Source organism: Tympanuchus pallidicinctus, unplaced genomic scaffold (assembly GCF_026119805.1).
Source record: "Tympanuchus pallidicinctus isolate F22 unplaced genomic scaffold, pur_lepc_1.0 scaffold11, whole genome shotgun sequence".
Taxonomy (NCBI): domain Eukaryota; kingdom Metazoa; phylum Chordata; class Aves; order Galliformes; family Phasianidae; genus Tympanuchus; species Tympanuchus pallidicinctus.
Window position 1 is genome coordinate 19,233,627 of NW_026294627.1, and position 19,673 is coordinate 19,253,299.

A 19,673-nucleotide genomic window follows, 5' to 3' on the forward strand; every position below is an offset into this window, starting at 1 on the left:
TGACGTTACCTTCTTAAATAGACAGAAAGTCGTTCGTCTTTTTCTGCCAGAGCTGTGTCGTAACCTGGAGCTCACTGAGAACCAAGAATTGTTTCTAGGTTAGCAAGAAGGGACAGTCTCTGAAGGTCATAAAAGATCCAATTACAAAGGCTGCAAGTGTATCTGATCTTACCTCTGTGAAGACACCACAGCAGTCGAAGGATGCAGCAGTTCTGTAAATCCATTGCCCGAGTTCAGATGGAAGAATTGCTGTTGCAAAACCTTCATCACAGCAAAAGATAATTCCTTGGACAAGTGCTAATCTGCTAAAGCTTATTGTGCTGAGGGGAATAAAAACTCAGCCAAAATACCCACAGGTTATTTTGAAAGGTGAAACAAAGCATGCTTATAGCAAAGAAAGTTTTCTTCCCGGTACATTAAAAACATACTGAGAAGATTTTGCAAGTCAGAACAAGTGTTGTTATGTAAGCCTGGAGAGGTGTTGTTTTAACCAGTTTTAGCTCTCTCTAGCCTGCCTCGAAGGCTGCAGTAGTGCAAGCACTGCGTAACAACCCCCACACATTCTGCCTCACTGCTGCTTGTGCAGGAGCTTTGCATACACAGGAATTTCAAAACTTTCCCTTCAACAACTGTTTGGAAATGGGGTGCATTCTTGGCATTGCTTTCAATATTAATAATAATTGTGAACGGTGACAGGAAAGAGCGATGGCAGAAGCTGTATCCTCAGGGTCATCTGCTTGTAATGAGCAGGAGCTCAAGAGGATAACAGCCACAAGGAGCAGAAAAGTCCCTGTGAAACTGTCTGGCCTGGTTTCTCCTGACACTGCCTTGCTGTGGTTGTTTATAAAGTGGCTGTAAAAGAAGCAGTGTTGGAGTTAGGAAGATTTTTGCTGCTCGCTGGTTGTGTTTCCTTTGGATACACAGAAGTATTCTCTAAAGGGCGTGCTGATGGACACCTAGCTACCAAAGGTACCAGGTGAGCCACGAAGCGTATATTCCCATGTGCACCATATTTATAAACTGCAGTTAGGGGATTTGGCATCACTATCTTGGGTAATCCTGATTTTTTGAAGCGTTATTTCATTCTACCCTGAAACAAAAAAAGAAATTTAAAAAGTGAAAAATATTGCTTGAGTAATTGGATCCTTTATCTATCCAGAAATGGTGCTCACCTGAGCCACCTGAACCTAAAGCTGAAATCTTTGTTGACATTTCTGAGTAAAATGAGCCAAAGCTGTGCCAGGCTGATTCCTCCCCGGAAGATGTGCTATCTGGTTTGCAGCTGTGCGTGGGAAAACATGTGAGAGAAATGGGGAATGGCCACGCAGTGGTATGTACAATTTGATACTGCTGGATCATTCGGAGAGCAGTAAAACTCCTGATAGCTATCTAAGGCCAGCTAATCCTGGGGTGAGCTCAGTTTCCCTCTCTCAGCTGCCTGATTCCAGAACAGAACATTTTTGGGGTTAATTCAGAGTGAATGTTTTTTGCATAAAACAAGTGAAGTGTGGAGGGGTTTGTGCTGCAGGGAACACTTGTGCTGCCCCAGGCCCTGCCCTCTGACAGGCCGACACCTGATAGCAGAGGGAAAGAGGCAGCAAACACAGCATGCTCTGATCCCTGCCCATGATCTGTAAGAGACAGAAACTGGCTGAAGCTCTTCCAAAATGTTTATTTTCATTTCACAGGTAAGAAATCAGTTTCTAAGGTTGGTGTTGCTTGTGGAGCCAAGGGACGTAAAGAGGAGGTTATCCTTACACACAGTAAGGGAAACATAGAGGTGTGAGTGTCCAATTAGGTCAGTCAGAAAGGAAGAAGTGTTAATAATTAAAGACAAAACTAGAGAATGGAAAGGAAGGTTTAAAAAAAGAACAGGTAAGCAGGTTGCTTATCGCAACAGCATCTACTGTTGAGTCAGAAAGGTTAAGGAACCACCGTGGTAGAATTAAGAGAAAGAAGTATCTGTAAATGTATTTGTGGTTCAGGAAAGTGTTTGTGTTAAAAATCCCATTGCCAGTAGTGCCTAAATTATGTCGATAATAGAACAGGCTAAACAGCAGACTGGTCTTAGAGAGCAAATAGGAGCTGCCACACTGAAAATTCCTGCTCCTAATTACATAATCAATGGAAACACCATCTCTTCTATACCATGCTGCATTTAGACCTTGCAGAAAAAGAGACTTTTAAACATTTCATTCTGCAAAGGAGAAAAAAACAAGAAAACAGAAGGGTGATGTGGTTTGAATTTGGGCCAGGGCCACCTTGTGGGATGCTTCTGGATTCCAGCTGCTGCCTCCTGCCTCTGTGGGGAGCAACAGGACAGGCTGGGGTGTCCTGGATCAGGGCTCTGGGATGGGAGGAAGCATGTGGGCCTGATCCTCAGGGAATGTGGGCATCATTAGGATAGGGAGAAAAGAGGAGAAGCTGAGAAGTCTTATGATCTCAGCTATAATGGCACGCAGTCATTGTTATCCATCCCCGGAGACCCTACAGCAATCAGCATCACCGTATCTGGTGATGAGTGAGTTCCAACCCTTCCCCTTGCTGGCTGCACTTATCTGCCCTCTCACTTGGGCTTGCTGTGAGGATGGTGTGAGAGATATATTGACATCTTAGAAGGAAAGTGAGGGAAGCCCAGAGTGCGACCCTCAGAGTTCGAGTATTTTGGAGCTGGGTCGTGCACTGCGGTATTTAAACTTCATACCAAGAGGAAAAGAATGACAGCTGCCATTCAGCCTCTCTGCATCCCATCCTGTGGGCGACCCAGTGCAAATCTTTTAGGCAGAAATTACTCAATGGAAATTATGCTTTGAGTGGCTTGGGGATGGTTCCATCACTAATCTCCTCTCTGAAACAGGCACGCAAAATTAGAGGCTCTGTCAGTGATTTGGAAATTTCCTGTTTTCAAGAAATTAGCAAAGTTATGTCAGGCTAGGACATTTGGGGAATATGTTATATAATTTTATGTAAAATACAGATAAGGATATACAACAGTACTGGGAAGGACATTCATTTAGAGGATTCTCATGACAACAGCCAGTTGGTTGAGGGATGGTGCCTGTAAACTGGAAGGTGAAGAATAGGAAGAAAGTGCTGCTCAGACTGTGCTTCTGGCCCACTGATCCCACGTGCTCTGCTCAGAGATGCAGGCTGCATTTTCACCCTTGCAGCAGGATTTGTTGCATCTATGCCACGTGAGGCTGTAATGATGCAGATTTCAAATCGACTGACAGAGCAAGATTTTGGGGTGTGTAAGGGCAGCCGGGTGAATGATGGAACTGCACAGGCCTAAGAGAACATCTCTGACAGCTCCAAAGCAAAGTCAGGTAAGGGATGACAGTACTTTGAACCTGGAAGGCACAGTTCAGCATTAACTAGCTAACCCTCTGTGAAATCTCTAGTAAGTAGTTGTGATTTTTTTTATTTCCAGACAACAGCCTAAGTCACAAACCACTCATGATGTATTTACTCTCATTAATTTGGTGAAGAAACTGAGGATGGGAGCTGAGTGATACATCCCGAATATTGTCACAGATTCACAGAATGTCTTGGGTTCAAGGGGACCTTAAAGCCCATTTAGTTCCAACCCCCTGCTATGGGCAGACTTGCCACCCACCAGATCAGGCTGCACAGTTATATGTAATTTTATGCAAATTGCCTGAGAACCTTTTCCCAGAAATTCAGACACGCTCTTATCTTCCATTTCTACACAGTTTGCAATGTAAATCTGTATTCCCCATGCATGGTTATTTACCGATCTGCTTCTGCTTGTTTTGCTTTCCATCACTAGGTGGCAATATCTTAACAGTCAGTTGCAAACAGAAGGCAAAACAAAATGGTGCAGAAAAAAACGATTGGTGCATTAAACTGAGGAGGGGGATTTCTACCGGTTTACCTCTAGCTAGTGGTGTTAAATCAGGTTTGCTAATGAGATGTTATTTTTTGCTGTGCTTTCTAGTCAGTCTGCTTTTTATGTCAACCCTCGGATGTTTATTTTACATTAAATTTTGACATTGTGGACATTTAGAGTTCAATTGATGTGGATAATGATTCTGATTTTCATTCTAACAGAGGACATTAGCAAAGTATGTGTACCAACTGCTTTGTTAATGTTCAGCGTGAATTGTATTATGTTATATAAGTTATAGTGAGGAAAACAGAAATAAAGTCTTCTAAACATTTTAAAGTAGGGATAAAGGTCATAAACTCAGTGAAAGCCAAGATGAAGAAAAATCCCACCTCAGTACATCTGAATACCATGGTCGTCCTCTGATTCAATCTAAAAATACTCCTTTCCTATTACTTACTGACACATGGGCTTGTCACTTCACAAATACTACAAAGACATGCTGTTGTCTTTGTGCTGTTTCCCCCCCCCAAACCAGAAGCAAATCAAGTACTTAAACACAAGTTTCTAGCAGCAAGCCTCCAATTGCACTTTCAGAAGGCCATGGACGTAGGTCTTGTGTCCTAGCTGCCGGTCTCAGTGAATAGTTTACATGCTTTAGGGTAGCTAAAATGGCACTGAATGCCTATATTTAGACACCCGAATGCCATGTCACCAAGACCAGTGTCCATCTGAATGCCAGCACACTCTTTTCTAAAGAGGTTCCAAGCTGTTAAAGAAGGGAATGTAAAATCATGACTGCAGTGCAGCATATCCAGGATATGATAACATAATAGATCCTTTCTGGACTGATCTGCTTTGTGTGTTCTGCTGGGCAGTCACATCAGCCTGAAAACCATTCTCTGTAGGCTTGAGTTATTTCTCCTGAAGGAACCTGACCATATCAAAGCCACAGAGACAGTAACCTGCAGCCACCCCTCCTAATTCCTCTGGGAAAAACCTCCAGCCACCCCTACTGTTACACAAGCTCCACCTATATAAACCCCAGTTGTTATTGTGGAAATCAGAGGCAAGGATGTAAATCAGCAAGTAAAAAGCTATCTATTGCTTGATTAGCACTGAAGTGCTCCATATCTTGCAGAATCACAGTGTAGGAGAGGCTTTGATGTAACTGGACTGAATCATAGGATCACAGAATCACAGAATTGCTCAGGTTGGAAAAGACCTTAAAGATCATCGAGTCCAACCACCACCTAACCATCCTACCCTAACTCTAACAACCCTCTGCTAAATCATGTCCCTGAGCACCACATCCAAATGGTTTTTAAACACATCCAGGGATGGTGAGTCAACCACCTCCCTGGGCAGCCTATGCCAGTGCTTCACAACCCTTTCTGTAAAGAAGTGTTTCCTGATACCCAACCTATACTTACCCTGGTGCAACTTGAGGCTATTTCCCTTCGTCCTGTCACCTGTCAGCAGAGAGAAGAGACCTGCCCTGCTCGCTTTGTGCTGTTAACAGATCTTTGTGCACTTATAGTCACTGTGTTTTATTGATGGAGTTTGAACCAGTGTCCTTAGAGATGAAATACATCATCACCTGCTCTATAATTTCAGGCTCATTCTGTTAGCAACAAATAAGGAACACAGTGTTCTGCTTAGTGGTTTGTGCAACTAGAAGAAAATCAGTCTGTGAGCACTAGGAAAGAGAGCATAGGTACAAAATCTGAGCACAGTTTATACGTTCTTACTGTTGTTGTCATTCCTTAGAGGCTTTAGCTCCTCTTTGCATTTAACCTCAGATTGTTTAGATTGCCAAAACCAAATCAACTCTTTTCATAGCAAACCAAAAGGAGCTCTGAACAATTGTGCAAGCACTGTGCCGTAATCATATTGCCATATGCTTTTTTAAGGATTCTTGCAAGCATTACTCAGAACAAAGAGGACTGAACTGCCTGCATAACTGTTATAAATAGTAGTCACTAAGAAATGTGAACAAAATGGGTACCTATGCCACCAAATATTGAAAATCTAAATAAAGTGCCTAATTTACCAAAGTAGCTACTCGAAGTATCATCTGCAGACAGTGAAGACAAATAGGCTGTTTTGGAAAGTAATTGCACTCTGTACCGGAACTTTTGGGAATCTTGAGTCATGCCAAAGGCACTCACCTCCCAGCAGAGGCATCTAAATTGGATGCCTGCAGAAAGAGATTGTGAGTACCTCTAGCACAATGTATTTCTGTTGGTATTTTTCATTGTTTGAGTGAAAGTCATGGAAGTTTATCATTTCTCAGATGTGTTGCAACAAAAATCACTGTTCATTCAGTGCATTGGTCACAGGAACACACCTGACTGTGGTGGAAAATGACTTCTCCCAACTTGTTTTTTCCAAAGCTGGGGCATGGAAAGTCCACTCGCTTTGCTCAGCCACAAAAGGAGATAATCTGGGTACCTGCAGCTCCTGGATATGTGCTAGCTCTGTCTTGGAAGGAAGATGAGAGAGCTGAAAGTGACAGCGTGTCACAAGTGCAGAGTTTGAGTTACCTGCAAATGTTTATAACTGAAACATGGTTTCTGGTATCGTGGTAACCAGCAGGTGCTCCATCATGGCAGACCTACAAATAGTCTTACATTTTGGATCTTTGATTTGTTTTTTAGGTGCAAAAACTGTTACATTGTCATTAACTTATCATAAACTCCCATGTAGCAATATCGTAAATCAGCTCAGTGTAGTTGTAAATACCTAAAGCTGCAATATCCATCATCAGAGAGCTTATTATGCTGACAGATTTTGAATTCTTATGCCAGTCTATCTTTCAGATATGAAATACATCATTAAACTCCGAATATCATAAAGCCAGCAAGAATTAAAGCAGAAGCTGTATAACTTCAAAACTTCACAGTCTTGTCAGTCTTCCTGGAACAAGTTCTGAGCACCACACTAGAACGCTGCTATTTCTGCCATCTCTGTGTTCTACTTGGTTTGAAGTGTTTCCAAAATGGTTTCCAGCCATGGTTTTACCTGTGAGGCACTTGGGGGGCAGTTTCTCCTCGTGTAGCTCATCAGACTGATGAGTTGTAAACACTGTTTGGTGCACTGAAAGAAGTTATGCAGTCTGGACCCCTGGTTACAACAATTGTGAGATCAGGAGGCCTTATGTGAAAAGATGTGTTTCGTACGAGCTCTTAGAGACAAGGCATTTTTTTAGAATATACTTCTTGAAATCCATAGACCAGTTAACTGTTTTAGTACAACAGTGTGTTTTGAGTGGAAATGCACAGGACAAAGTGTTACTCAGAAAGAATTCTGTACAGTGAAAGCACTGAGGTTCTGTGCTGTATGTTAATGCTGTGACAGGATGTAAAAAAAGATTTTTATATATGAAGTGGAATGTCTCAAACTCAATTCCAAGAAAGCTGGTGAAAAGGTGCTATGGAGTAGTGCTGCCACTCCAAAACAGAAGGCTGAATGTAGTTATCCTACACAGGCAAATGCAGATAGGTATTGGGCGATGCCCTTACATCCCAGACACAGATTCTACTTACAGCAGTCAAAGCCAGATATCCTTGGATGGGACAGCTCAGGTACTAATACCCCAAACAGCTGTAAATCCAAGGAGAGATTGTACTGATTAGGCTTACTAACTGATGAAGACCAAGAAGGATGAAGGACAGAAACATAATTAAATCATGTGCTTACAAGATAATTTAGGAATGATGATTTGCTTACAAGATGATTTGGAAAGGCAAACTATGAAAAAATCAAAGGAGCTGTTGAGTGACACTGAAGAAATCAGGTACTTGTCTTTGGGGATGTCTGAAATGAATTTGAAAGCACCAAAACCAATCAACCAACAAAACCTGGAGCTTCTCATGCTGCCTGGAAAGGAAACGTGAGAAATGTATGGCTTGGAGGTTAGAGGGTGTAGAATTAAGGTGAGCACTATCAAAAGTTCAGAGTAGGGGTTGTGGAGGAATGGGAAGCAAATTGTTGAGAGTCCTTGGCCATTTACAATTCTTAATCCAGAACACAAATTTTTAATGGTCTGGTATTCAGTGAGGATGAGAGAAAGAGTGAAATAAGATATGACTGCTAACAAAGTGAATGCCTTGCCTTTAGGTTCAATAAGAACCAGACCTTAACTAGGGAAACAAAAGTAGGAGGCTTAACAAGTGTATCCATTATTAGGTAAAAACAACTCAAAGTCTTTAATTTCACATACAAAAAAAAAACCAACTTTCCTAAGAATGGAAAGGCAAGCATGTGAAGTTGCTGGTCAATACGTTTTTCTGTTGAATCTGTCAAGAGACATAAAGGAGAGAAACTGCAGAATTTGTGAGGAAAAAATGATCTGTACCAGCAGAAGGACTGCTTGACAACAGCCACACTTAAGGCTTTGAATCAAAATCTGGTGAGAGATTATAATTAAGGTGGTAGATCTAACTGAAAATTGGATAAAATGCAGTATGGATTTGGGAAAGAACAATATTTGCAAATTAAGCTCATATCTTTATTTTCAGCAAAAGAATGTGATAAAATTAATGTATCAGTGGTTTTTAGATAAGCGTTTGATGCAGCACTACAAAGGTGCTTATCTAAATCCTCGAACACGGGTATTAATACAGCATTTGCAAGAATGGATGAGGGCTTCCAAACCTGGCTAGTGCTGTCTGCTGAAAACTGAATCAGTGGGATGAAGTCATCAGTCCTAGGTCTTGGGACCAGCTGTATTTGCCATTAAGTTTAATGTTCATGGTGAAAGCTTGGAGTCTGCTGGTTAAAAGGTGGTGGCCTACAGTGAAGCATTGCCAGGGTTGGGGGAACAGACAGGGCTCTAAGAAAAAGAAACTGTGGGCCCAGAGTGATATAAAGGGGGTGATGTTTAGCAGGATGGGGGGAAAACTGTTCAGATCTCTTTGGTAGCTGCTGAGGTCCCCCTTGAGTGTAGAAGCATAGAATGGCCTGGGTTGAAAAGGACAACAGTGGTCATCTAGTTCCGTCCCCACTGCTATGTGCAGGGTCACCAACCACCAGACCAGGCTGCCCAGAGTACTCCAAACATTTCTGATTACACATCTTCAAAAAAGGGTGTCAACTGGCTTCGAGTGCACTCAGTTTAGGAATTGAAAGAAGGTTTATAAAGAGAGTTTCCACAACAGCCTTCCTTCTCTGCGGGCACGGAACCTTATCTCCATCTGCAGTGTGTTTACAAAAGGCATCAAGCGTGTTTTCAGTGAGAACCGCAGGAGTTTGGACTTGGTGACCCTTGTGTGCCTCAGCTTTCAACCCAAAGATTGAATATTCTGCATACTGAAACTAAAAATAATCTGGAAATATAATCGCTGGCAAAGCTTTTTGAAGAATCAGCAGCGAACAGACTACAATTTGGCTCAGTGACTGTAATTACGAGATGCTGCAGGAAATGTGTACCACGAAGTGAGAGAAGCGCTGTTATTCCCAGAAAACAGTATCTTGAGGGATGGTACCAAGATTATGAGAAACAAAACTATTTGGGTAACTGCCACTTCTTATTTGTCTTTGTTAAGACGTGCATAGTGATGTGCTACAAGTATTCAAAATAAAGCCTTAAAATGAGAAACGTGTAGCTGGCAATTAAACACTTTGTAGACAATGCACAGTGGTTAGCAAGCGGTGAATATCACCTCTTCCTCATTTTCCTCAATGCAATCACTTTGTTCTCTTTCCTTTAAAAGAAAATGACATTGTTCGGGATAAAAATGACACCAAACTGAGAACTTTGAGAGTAGTGAGGTGCTGGAACAGCTGCCCAGAGAGGTTGTGGATGCCCCGTCCCTGGAGGTGTTCAAGGCCGGGTTGGATGGGGAGCCTGCTCTGGTTTTAGATGTGGAGGTTGGTGGCCCTGCATGTGCTGGGGGGGGGGGGGTGACGGTTCGTGATCTCGAGGTCTCTTCCAACCCTGGCCATTCTGTGATTCTGTGAGCGTTCTGTGTCTCCTTCGGAGGCGAGCGGCAGGCAGGGAGCTGTCGGTCTTGTTTATCACTGGGAATGCAGCTCGCCGTCTCGTCTTTTGTTTAAGGGGGAATAAAAAAAAAAAAGTCACGAAAAAATGAGAGCACGTTTCTCTGTCGCTGAGAGAGAAAAGCAGAACCAGCCGAAGCGGTCTCGGTGCCCTGAAAGTGTTTCTCTTGTGCAACCGGGCTGGCGGCGAGCCCCGTTTCTGAGACATCACTGCCATGAGATGATGGGCGCAGCGCTGCTTTACCGCAGCGTGATGCGGTGCTGTACGGCGCGGCGCGCCGCTCGGGCGGGCGGGCGGAAGGGGAGCAGCTGAGCAGAGCGCGCAGGGGAGGTTCGTTAGAGCTTCTCGTTTGCCCACCGTGCAAACGAGCGGTCCGTCCGCGTGCGGTTCCCGCGGCTGCACGCAGCCGTGTGCCGAGGAGCTCCGAGCTGGCCCCGCGCTTGCCGGCGGAGGCGCAGACGCGCTGACGGGAGAGAGCTTGAGCCCGGCGCAGCGCACCTTCCCGGGAGGCTCTCGCTGTGCTTATGGAATCGGCGCCGGGCTGCTGCCGTGGGCGGCCGGAGCGGAGCTGCCCGCTGGAGGAGTGCGATACGTGAAAATCCACATTCAGGGCGTGGGGGAATAAAAACCTCCGCAGATCAATTAAGTACGAGCCCCGAAGGAAGAGCAAAGGACAGAACCTCGTGGTGTGTTTTTGTTGTTGTTGTTGAGCTGCTTTTTTTTTTTTTTTAATGAGCTTACCTACCATGAACGGAAGAAGTGGATCTGCGGAGACTTCATTTCCTCCTGTGACCCCTCGTTTACATCACTGACTGGTGACAGTCACAGCTACATACACAGTACCTGCCACTTCAGCTGCTCAGAATTAGAGAAGCTTCTTTGTATGCAGCAGACATGGCTAGCCAGCAGGATTCAGGCTTCTTTGAAATCAGTATCAAATATTTACTGAAATCCTGGAGCAATAGTGAGTAGCGGAAGAGTAATCTTTTCGTATTACGCATTGCTTGCTAAATAGCTAGGATAACCTAAAGGATGAGATCTTAGCATTTCTGTGTGTTTGTCTTGTGTAAACCATCTAATCTTGCTTTTACCAGCTCTGAAAATCAGTGTCAGATTTCAGTAGGTTTCATTAACTGCAAAGACCGTAATGAGATTATGCTCGATTTTGCTTGATTGAATTCTGAAGTTAGGCTGCTTTCTGGCTGTCTCTGTCAGTGCACTGCAGGAGTGCATTCCACACAGCATTTCCTGCCTACGTGTTTATTTGATTTGTTCAGCCTTTATCTAAATATTTTGGAAAATGCTGCTTAATCACAAGGGTGTGGCGTTGCTCAGAACTTGGGATTTATTAATTGTGCACCGGGGACAAAAATCCGATGGTTATGCTTTAGGTTTCAAAGTCGTTAGATTAATGTGATGAAAAGCAAAACATCAGCTACTTATAGCTGCACTTCCCACCCTCTGTGCTTAATTTCAGAATCTTATGCAATATTTCCATCCAGAAAGAATCTGTCTGTTTACCTCATCCAAGCTGGGTTCTGCAGGATGTAAACAAATGCCATTTTGGTCTTCCTTGGTCTTTTCAGTATTGCTGTTCCTAATGTCTGTTGCTGTCTAAATCAATCACCCTTCTGATTTGAGAAATATAATAAGGTTTCTGAATAACATTTAGTGCTTGCAAATGTATTCCGATTATGTAAGGCCATGGGATAAGTATCAGAAATCCACTGTTTAAAATACATGAACAGCATATTCCTTTTCCATGTGAGCTTGCATTAACAGTACTAGATCTCTATAATTAATTGTTTTACGAAGGTAGAAGAGGATGTCTCTGGAAAAATCCAACCTGGTTGTGTATGCAGTAAGGTTCTGATCATTATTTATAATTTAGTAACTTCTGCATTATAGACTATTGCATTAAAATGCTGTGGTATAAACAGAATGGCAGAGCCTGTTTCATGCAAGGAATGTATCTGGGTACCTGCAAAGAAATGGAAATAGCTGTTGGATAAGTGGCATGCTAGGCTTGTCTTCATTAAGTGATATCCATAGAAACTCTATTTTTCCAGGTCATTTGTAACCTCAGTAACACTGTAGTGCTTGTTTGAATCTGTTTTTCTGCCTCAAGTATGAAGCCACTAGGGAATAATGCAATTACCTAAGCAGCATTGCTTATCTGCCCTATTTTGTGCATATTCATTCAAGTCAGTATCACAAGGGCTGGAGGGGAATTTTGTGATTTAGCCACCTTTTTGGACTAATGTTAATTAACAAATGAAAACATCAGTGTGTATTGTGACAGCACATTATAACAAGCTAGACCCAGTTTATGACAGAAGAAAAACAAATCACTTGCATGATGCAGACATCAGCTCAGTTCTGATCAGTTCTGGCACTATTTTTGTAATGTATTGCTGAAACTTTGAGTAAAACCAGCACATAATATAAAAATTACTACATTACGAAGGGAAGGATGACATTTTAATCTTTTTTTTTTCCTCTGCATTGATGTTGAAAGTATTCCAAAATATCAGAGATGTTTCCAGTCTGAAATCAGAACTCCTGAAGTGAAATAGGTTTAGAAAAACAGAGGTGTTCTATGAATAATTGGTGTTTGTGACATACTTTTAGCTGATAAACATGCTTTCTACTGTATTTGAATAAACAGTAAGAGAAAATAGAATAAATTAATGCAGATTGACTTGTTGCCAATTCTTTATTTCTTTCAGACTGGAAGGCTGTGTTTATAAATCTGTACATATCCTTTCTAGCTGAAAAACAAACAATTTGATAAGAAACCGTCAGGGAGTTCAAAAGACCTAGGGCTTTCTTCAGCTCTGTTATGTGCTGGGTGGAGCAGAGGAAAACACTTCCCTTGCTTGGAGAACGGCTGCAAAGCCTGCACATGCATGCACAGGGACATGTTATTCAGAGAATAGGTGCTGTGTCTGCATACCCAGGAGCAGGAGTAAGCTATAAATTATGCTGGGACACTTTACCTAATCAGAAGAGGTCTAACATAGTATTTAAAAGAAAAAAAATGGTGCAGGTGGTTAAGTATATGTCTTGCTCAAATGTTAACAGTAGTAAAAGTCCTATCCGTACATGTTTTTGTGAATTGGTACCTTGAAACAGTAGCTGTAAATAGTGTTTATCCTTCCTGTGCTTTATAATCTAGCTGAAACCAGTCGTTTCCATTTCTTTGTGTTTTAACTTCACATAGAGCAGTGACATTTTCTAATAGATAGCCATCTGCACCTGTTGCTTGTTCCATACCATGAGATATGGTATGGATAATCAGTTGCTCTGATTTTCCTGTCTCAGGTCTTCTGAAAAGTAGCGTTCTTGTAATTCTGGCCAGGATTTCTGGTTAGTGCCATACAGCTTATGTAGAGATGTTCATCTAGGATGATTCTTTGTTTATCATGCCGTTCAGCAACCAGCTAAGGCACCAGTTAATTGATGTGTACTGGAGTCAGGTCATCTGAGGTAACTGTTAACTCTTCTCATCAGGATGGTACAGTCCGTTGTGTGCTCTCAGTGAGCATGCCCTGCTCTCCCTAGGCAACAAAAAAGCAGAGTCATAGTCTGGCCTTTGAATCATCCCACCAAACAGAGACCTCACATTCTGTGTGTAGCTCTCAGAACAGACTTTTGCTCTGTACGTGTCAATAAGATACAGTGCACGCCATGCAGGTCTGAAAGCCATTCCTGTAATGCGCTGGAGATGAGATCAGTATTAGGATTCTCTGGATGGAAAATGTTCAGCTTTTTTTTTTTTTTAGGTGGTACCATTTATGGCTTGAGATTTTCTTAAAAATGTAAGGGCTTTTGCTCAGCTCTGTGTTGCTTATCAAACGCCTCATCATTTATATTACCTCTTTTTGAAAATATTGCCAGAATTGCTGTGCTTACTCCAGGTGAGCTGTACTCACTCAGGACCACTGGAGTCACTAAGATTGCAAAAACAGATCAGGACTCACTGAAAGTGGGGCAGAAAAAATGTCATGGAAATATCATCCAATAGTTTTTAAAGTAAAATCTGTGTTTTTTTCAAAGAGCGGCAGATGTACCCGAAAAAGTTGAACATTTGAATCTGCTCCTCCCATAGAATTTTTTGCTTTTTGAATGATTTGGATGGTGAGATTGAATCTCAACTTAATTTGGAAATCCATTTTCCAAATTCATACTTTCAAAAAGAAATCATCTCGAGAATAATAGTTTGAGAATAAATCTACAATAAGCTGAAGTGACATCAGAATAAAGTGTAGGGAAATCTGTGGTAAATTCTGCTTTTTATGGTTTGTAGATATATCTGCAGTTATGTTTATACTTCCTTCTTGGAAGAAATCAAGACTCAAGATCTGGATGGCTTGCTTGTGCTCCCACAGGTCAGCTGCAGTGGGGGCTGGTAGAGCTGCACTGCACTGTCTCCTAGTTACTAGAGATAGGTTTAAAGGTGACTCATGTAATGAGATGAGGGGGCACGTTTTGCATAGTGAGCATTGTAGTATTATTTTCTGCTTCTTGTAGGATGGAAGGATGACAACACTTGTTTCTCAGTGGTTTGGAATTATTCCCTTTTGAATGTTAATTTTTTTTTTTTTTTTCTGTGCCCTTGTATGTAATTGAGATTCTGTTAAAAGCCTTTTTCAGTACCAGGACTTCAGGCCTATACTTCCATATCTTCTTCCACAGTAACCACACATCCAAACTGAAATCCCTTACAATCATACTCTACATTTTGGTGCTGTACACAGCCCATTGCTCAATCCTCCTGTAACTCCATCACCCTGAACCCCCATCTGCCCGGTCCCTGTAACAGTGGCTGTCAAAAGCCACTCAGTAGCGTCAGGGACAGCTTCATCCTGGGACCACATAGGCATCTGCATAAGCTATTGATTGCAGGGCTCAAACACATCAGCATCCCAGAGTATTCCTGGAGGACCTGTGCCAGCTGGACTAGTGTCCCAAGTTGAACATGGCACTAGCATCCACACAAGTTGTTTTGACAGAAGGGCTAAGGTGTGAAAGTTCTTGATGACCAATGGGCTTCCCATGGGCTTGTTGGCTGCCGAACAGTCAGCCATATGCTGTTGAGCTCCTGAAGCAATGTTTCTACTGTGTCAGAGCAGGAAGAAGGACACTTAATCTTTCATTAAAATAGTGTGATACACTCAGCAGTAAAATTCACCCTTTATACAGACAAAATTCATCCGACAGGGATGGGATTACCTCTTGCCTTTTGGGTGGCTTGCAGCTTGGGAAGTAGCCCAGGCCAAGTGGGATGTTTGGCTGCAGTGAGTTGGGCAACAGGCTGATTCTGATGGTGATACTGAGCCTGGGATAGGACCATGCTTGGACCTTCTCTTGCTGAGTGCTGAGGTGTCAACGCCAGTACGCGTGGAGAATGCTGGCCACATCTATGGCCTTCACCATTAGAGAGCCCTAGGATGAAGGTTTGGACTGCTCAGGCTTTGGATCAGGCCTCTGGCTTGGATAGTGGACATTTGATCGCTGTCTGCATCAAGCCTAGAGTTAGGGTGATTAATGTGTTCTTCAGCTGGAGTAGTCTGCCCTTGTCAGCAGAAACATGACTTGCCTAAGTGTGGTCGCTGTTGCCTCCCACTGCAACTTTGTAGTTATCTTCAGATCAGATACTCTGCTCCATAGGGCTGTAAGAAAAGATTTTAAAGCAGTGGGGTGTTTGTGTTCTGGGTGTTTCCCATTTTAGAATTTGTATTTTGACGTTGTTCCTCCTAGAAATAAGGAAACATGGAAGTTTTGTGCCTCTAGGGACATGAGAACTCTTACAAAAAGTACTTTGGTTTATTTTGATGGTGGTGGTTCTCTTCAGGACCTTCCAGAATTGTTTCTACCATATTAGGAGGAGAAAAGGATGCAAGAATCAGAAACGCCCTATTGCAAAATTCAGTTTATTTACAGAATTAGATTGCTTGTCTTTAAGAAGTTTGAATTATTGTCATAAGCATCTATAAATAGTTTGAGTACTGCCTTAGTGCATAAATTCTTGCGGCTAAGCTTCAGTCCTTTTCTCAAAATGTAGTCTGGAGACTGAGCATAAACTGGATAAACTGAGTACTGGTAGATATGCCATTAAGTTCAAATCTTTTCATTTGTTGTAAAAAAAAGAATTGTTATAATGTTGGTGTCTACTTTGAGTGATGAATCTGTGATATGTGATGTTGAAGTAGTCTTGGTTTATCACATTACCAAGAGTTTGGTTTTTTCTCCAGCACAGCTACCACTCAAAAGCATTATGGAAGGAACCAACATTTATTTGTTCTTTTCACAGAAAAAGCAGTGGTATATGAAAGAAAGTGATAATGAACAGGTTACCTTGGGCATGCAAAGCACACAAAAATATCTGTTGTTAAGTAGTAAAAGATATTTGCACCAGCATAAACTGAAAGGCTGTTCAACGTTTCCTTTGCACATCTATCACTTCTGATGTACTCATTAATATGTCAGACATTCTCCTGTGTATTTCCACTGCAAATAGTAGGAAAAAATTTCTGCATCTCCAGAGTTGCAAATGGTTGTGTTTGTGCAGTGTTATTTATTATATTCATTCTTGATCATTGTAAGCCATTATTAAGTGCTATCACACAATGGAATAGATGGCTCTAAAAACAGAGTTCCTTTAGGGACTGAGCCCACCACGAGTAGATGTGGATTTGCAGGAGCTGTGCCTGGAAGGATCAGTCTCACCCTAGCCTCTTGTCCCTGTACCCTTTGTTCCCACCCCTTTTCTGCCTTTGTAACTCCCCATAGAGTTAACATCCTGACAGATAAACTGCCTAAAATGTTGCCAGACATGGATACAGGGCTAGAAGCAGGAGGTGATTTTGGCAGATTCCTGCTATTACATTTGTTGAGCTGGCAAAACATATTTACTTTCTTAAGCTTCCCCTCTTCCTGCCCGCTTCTGAATTTCAGAGCTAGTTCCTTCTTCAGGCCAATCGAACTTTTGCATCCTTCTCTCCTCTGCTTCAGCACATCAGTAGTGGAGTTCTTGTTGCTATTGTTGTTTCTGTGAGAGATTTGGTCTGCAGAATAATTTGACAGAGGTAGATAGCTGAATTATTTGTTAGTAGGTGATTTTTCATTCACTGCAGTTATCTAAACTAGATTTGAATCAATTGTCCGTAGAAGGAAAATCCTTTCTCCTTAGGTACTTTCCTCTGAATCTTTCCTCTGAATCCTTTGGCTAGTGCTTCAGCTGAAAGGAATACTAAGTATTGTGTTCAAACTTTGCAGCAGCTTTTTCAAGCCAGTTATTTTAAGTTCTTACACTATTTATATTTTAAATAGTTTAAATGGAAAGATGCTCAGTAGTACGACAAAGCAGGGCAAGACATCTGCCAACAGTCTTGTCAGCCTGCTGACAGCCTGAAACTAGGAATGACGGTGAAAGGAGCTACAGTTTGGTAAGTGGGGAGCAAAGGATGCAGAGTAGTGGGAACAATGGAGACCTTCAGGAGCTATAAAACAGAATGCAGGGACAGCCACCTCAAGTGTAAGTATACAAATATGTGCAGTCTGGAAAACAATCAGGAGGAACTAGAGCTTACAAGACTGAATATCACTGCAGCAACAGTCATGGGATTAATAGGCTGGAGCTCTGTGATAGTAGGTGCTGGTTCTTCAGGGAAGAATTGGAGGGAAGATGAGGAGCAAAGGCTGCTATCCTGGTGAAGAAGCTTCTCGTAACTACAGAGTTCTTCTGTGGAATGGTGGATGACTGTCTGAGTTCGTGGGTCAGAATGAGAAGAGAGGCCTTTACCCCATTTCTGGAGCTATTTAAGGCTAGGCTAGATGGTGGCCCTGGGCAACTTTGTATAGTGGGATGTGTCCCTGCCTATGGCAGGGATTTGGAACAGTAAGTCTTTAAGGTCCCTTCCAACCCAAACTGTTCTGTGATCCGGCAATACTGTGACTTTTAGGGTGATGTGATGACAGCAATCTGTTACAGGCCACCTGATCAGGGTGAGGAAATAAACAAAGTCTTTCTGAGACAACTTGAGAAAGCCAGTGAATTGCAGGTACTACTTCACACAGGGAATTTTAACCTCTTGATGTCTCCTGGAAGTGAAACCCGGTGGGAAACGAGCAGTCAAGAGTGTTCTTCAAGGGTGCTGGGAATCATAAGATCGCCAACGTAAAATCATTTCCAACCTCCAAGATCATCCAGTCCAACCACTCAGCTACCACCAGTGTAACCACACTAATCTGTGTCCTTTAGTACCATATCTAAACATTTATTGAACATCTCCAGGGATGGTGACTCAAGCATCTCGTTGGGCAGTCCATTCCAGCACCTGACCACTATTTCAGAGAAGAAATTTTTCCTAATATCCAGTCTGAGGAATAACAGCTTGGTGATGCACAGCTGGATATTGTGTTCACTAACAAGGAAGAGCTGGTTGGAGTTCAAGATCCTGAGGAAAGTGAGGAAAGAAGTTGTGGACTTGAGAGTAGCTTTCAGCATATTCATGAACCTGACCTCTTAGATCACCACTGAAGACCAAAGGAGCTCAGGAAAACTGTTGGGTCCTTGAGAACAGCATCTTCCAAGTGCGAGAGCAGGACACACCAATCCTTAGGGGAGCAAGCAGTCATGTGAGGAGACCAGCTTGGCTTATCAGGCTCCTCATGGCTGAGCTCAGTGCTAAGAAGGCATTGGAGGTGGCAGCAGGGATTTGTTTACAAAGAAAGAATTTATACATATTGCCCAGGCATGCAGTGATGGTGCAGAGATAGCCCAAATTATCGTAACATTCACAGCTGAGGGATGACAAAGGTTTTCTCTTCAAAGCCAACAGCAAAGCCAGCTGAAGCAAGTGGCTGAACGAAAACCCATCTGAGAAACATGGGCCTCGTGCTTTGCTCTGAGCCAAGTAGCAGTGGCATCACCAAGCTGTCAAGTGCTGCCTGCTTCCTCCTTCACAAGAAATACAAAGGTCACAAATACAGAGAGATGACCACTGACATCGATGCTTGTGCACAAATGTCAAGGTCATACGTGCAATTGCAGGGCCACTGAGTTTCAGCTTTCCCACAGCTCAGCAGGGAGATTTTGGGGTGCTTTTCAGGCCTCTAGTTTGAAGAGAAATCTGAATGTGTTTTGTACATCTTGTGGGATTTCTGCAGTGACACACATCAGTCGTCTCCAGGGAGATGAATCCCTGGTAAGAGGCTTAAGTCTGTAATTGCAACTTTAGCAAAAATTTCAGACATAAAAAATCCAGACCCATCTGAGGGACAGATACACAATTTTTATCCCAAATACATTCTATAATTTCAGAAATTTGCTGCCAAATGATGCATTAATGCATGCAAGTAAAGAGGCGACTGTAAGGGGGTTGGAAGACATGATTCTTGTATAGTCCAAAGTGAAGATGTTAGATGGGTTATACAGTATTATACAGGAATGGATGAAAAGATTGTTACTGCTCTCTGCTTTATTTCTGATTGTGAAGTTACAGTTGGTTTTAGTTTTATTTTGGAAGACTTGACTTTGAAAGACTCGTAAGTATTCCTTTGAGTTCTTAAGTAACAGTAGTGCCTGACTCAGCACAGAAGTCTGCCAAAGGTATTGTTTTGCAGGAATTCTCTTATAAACCGTGATCCTTATGCTAACATTTGCTCCTAATCTCTGGCTATTTAACACTCCAGTGTCTCTGTGGCTTTGAAGAGTCTCAGTTTGTATGTGGAGTAAATTAAACTTCAAAGAAAGTCTGTTTATCTATTTGTTTTGATATTGATTCCCTTGAGCAAGTTTTGTTAAGTAGAACCATA

The 19,673-nt window shown here is 42.3% G+C and overlaps 1 protein-coding gene across 6 annotated transcripts in view; it reads left to right on the top strand.

Annotated features, from left to right (window-relative positions):
• FRY (FRY microtubule binding protein) overlaps positions 1–19,673 on the top strand; it is a 235,808-nt gene that overhangs the window by 65,146 nt on the left and 150,989 nt on the right. The window contains exon 1 of one of the 6 annotated variants that reach the window (XM_052671116.1): positions 10,165–10,815. The exons of 4 other annotated variants lie outside the window; for them this stretch is intronic. In XM_052671116.1, coding sequence (XP_052527076.1) covers positions 10,746–10,815 — 70 coding nt within the window. In that variant the 5' untranslated portion in view covers positions 10,165–10,745. Of the gene's footprint in view, positions 1–10,164; positions 10,816–19,673 lie in introns of those variants that run through there. One more of the 6 variants, XM_052671118.1, reaches the window with a different exon arrangement.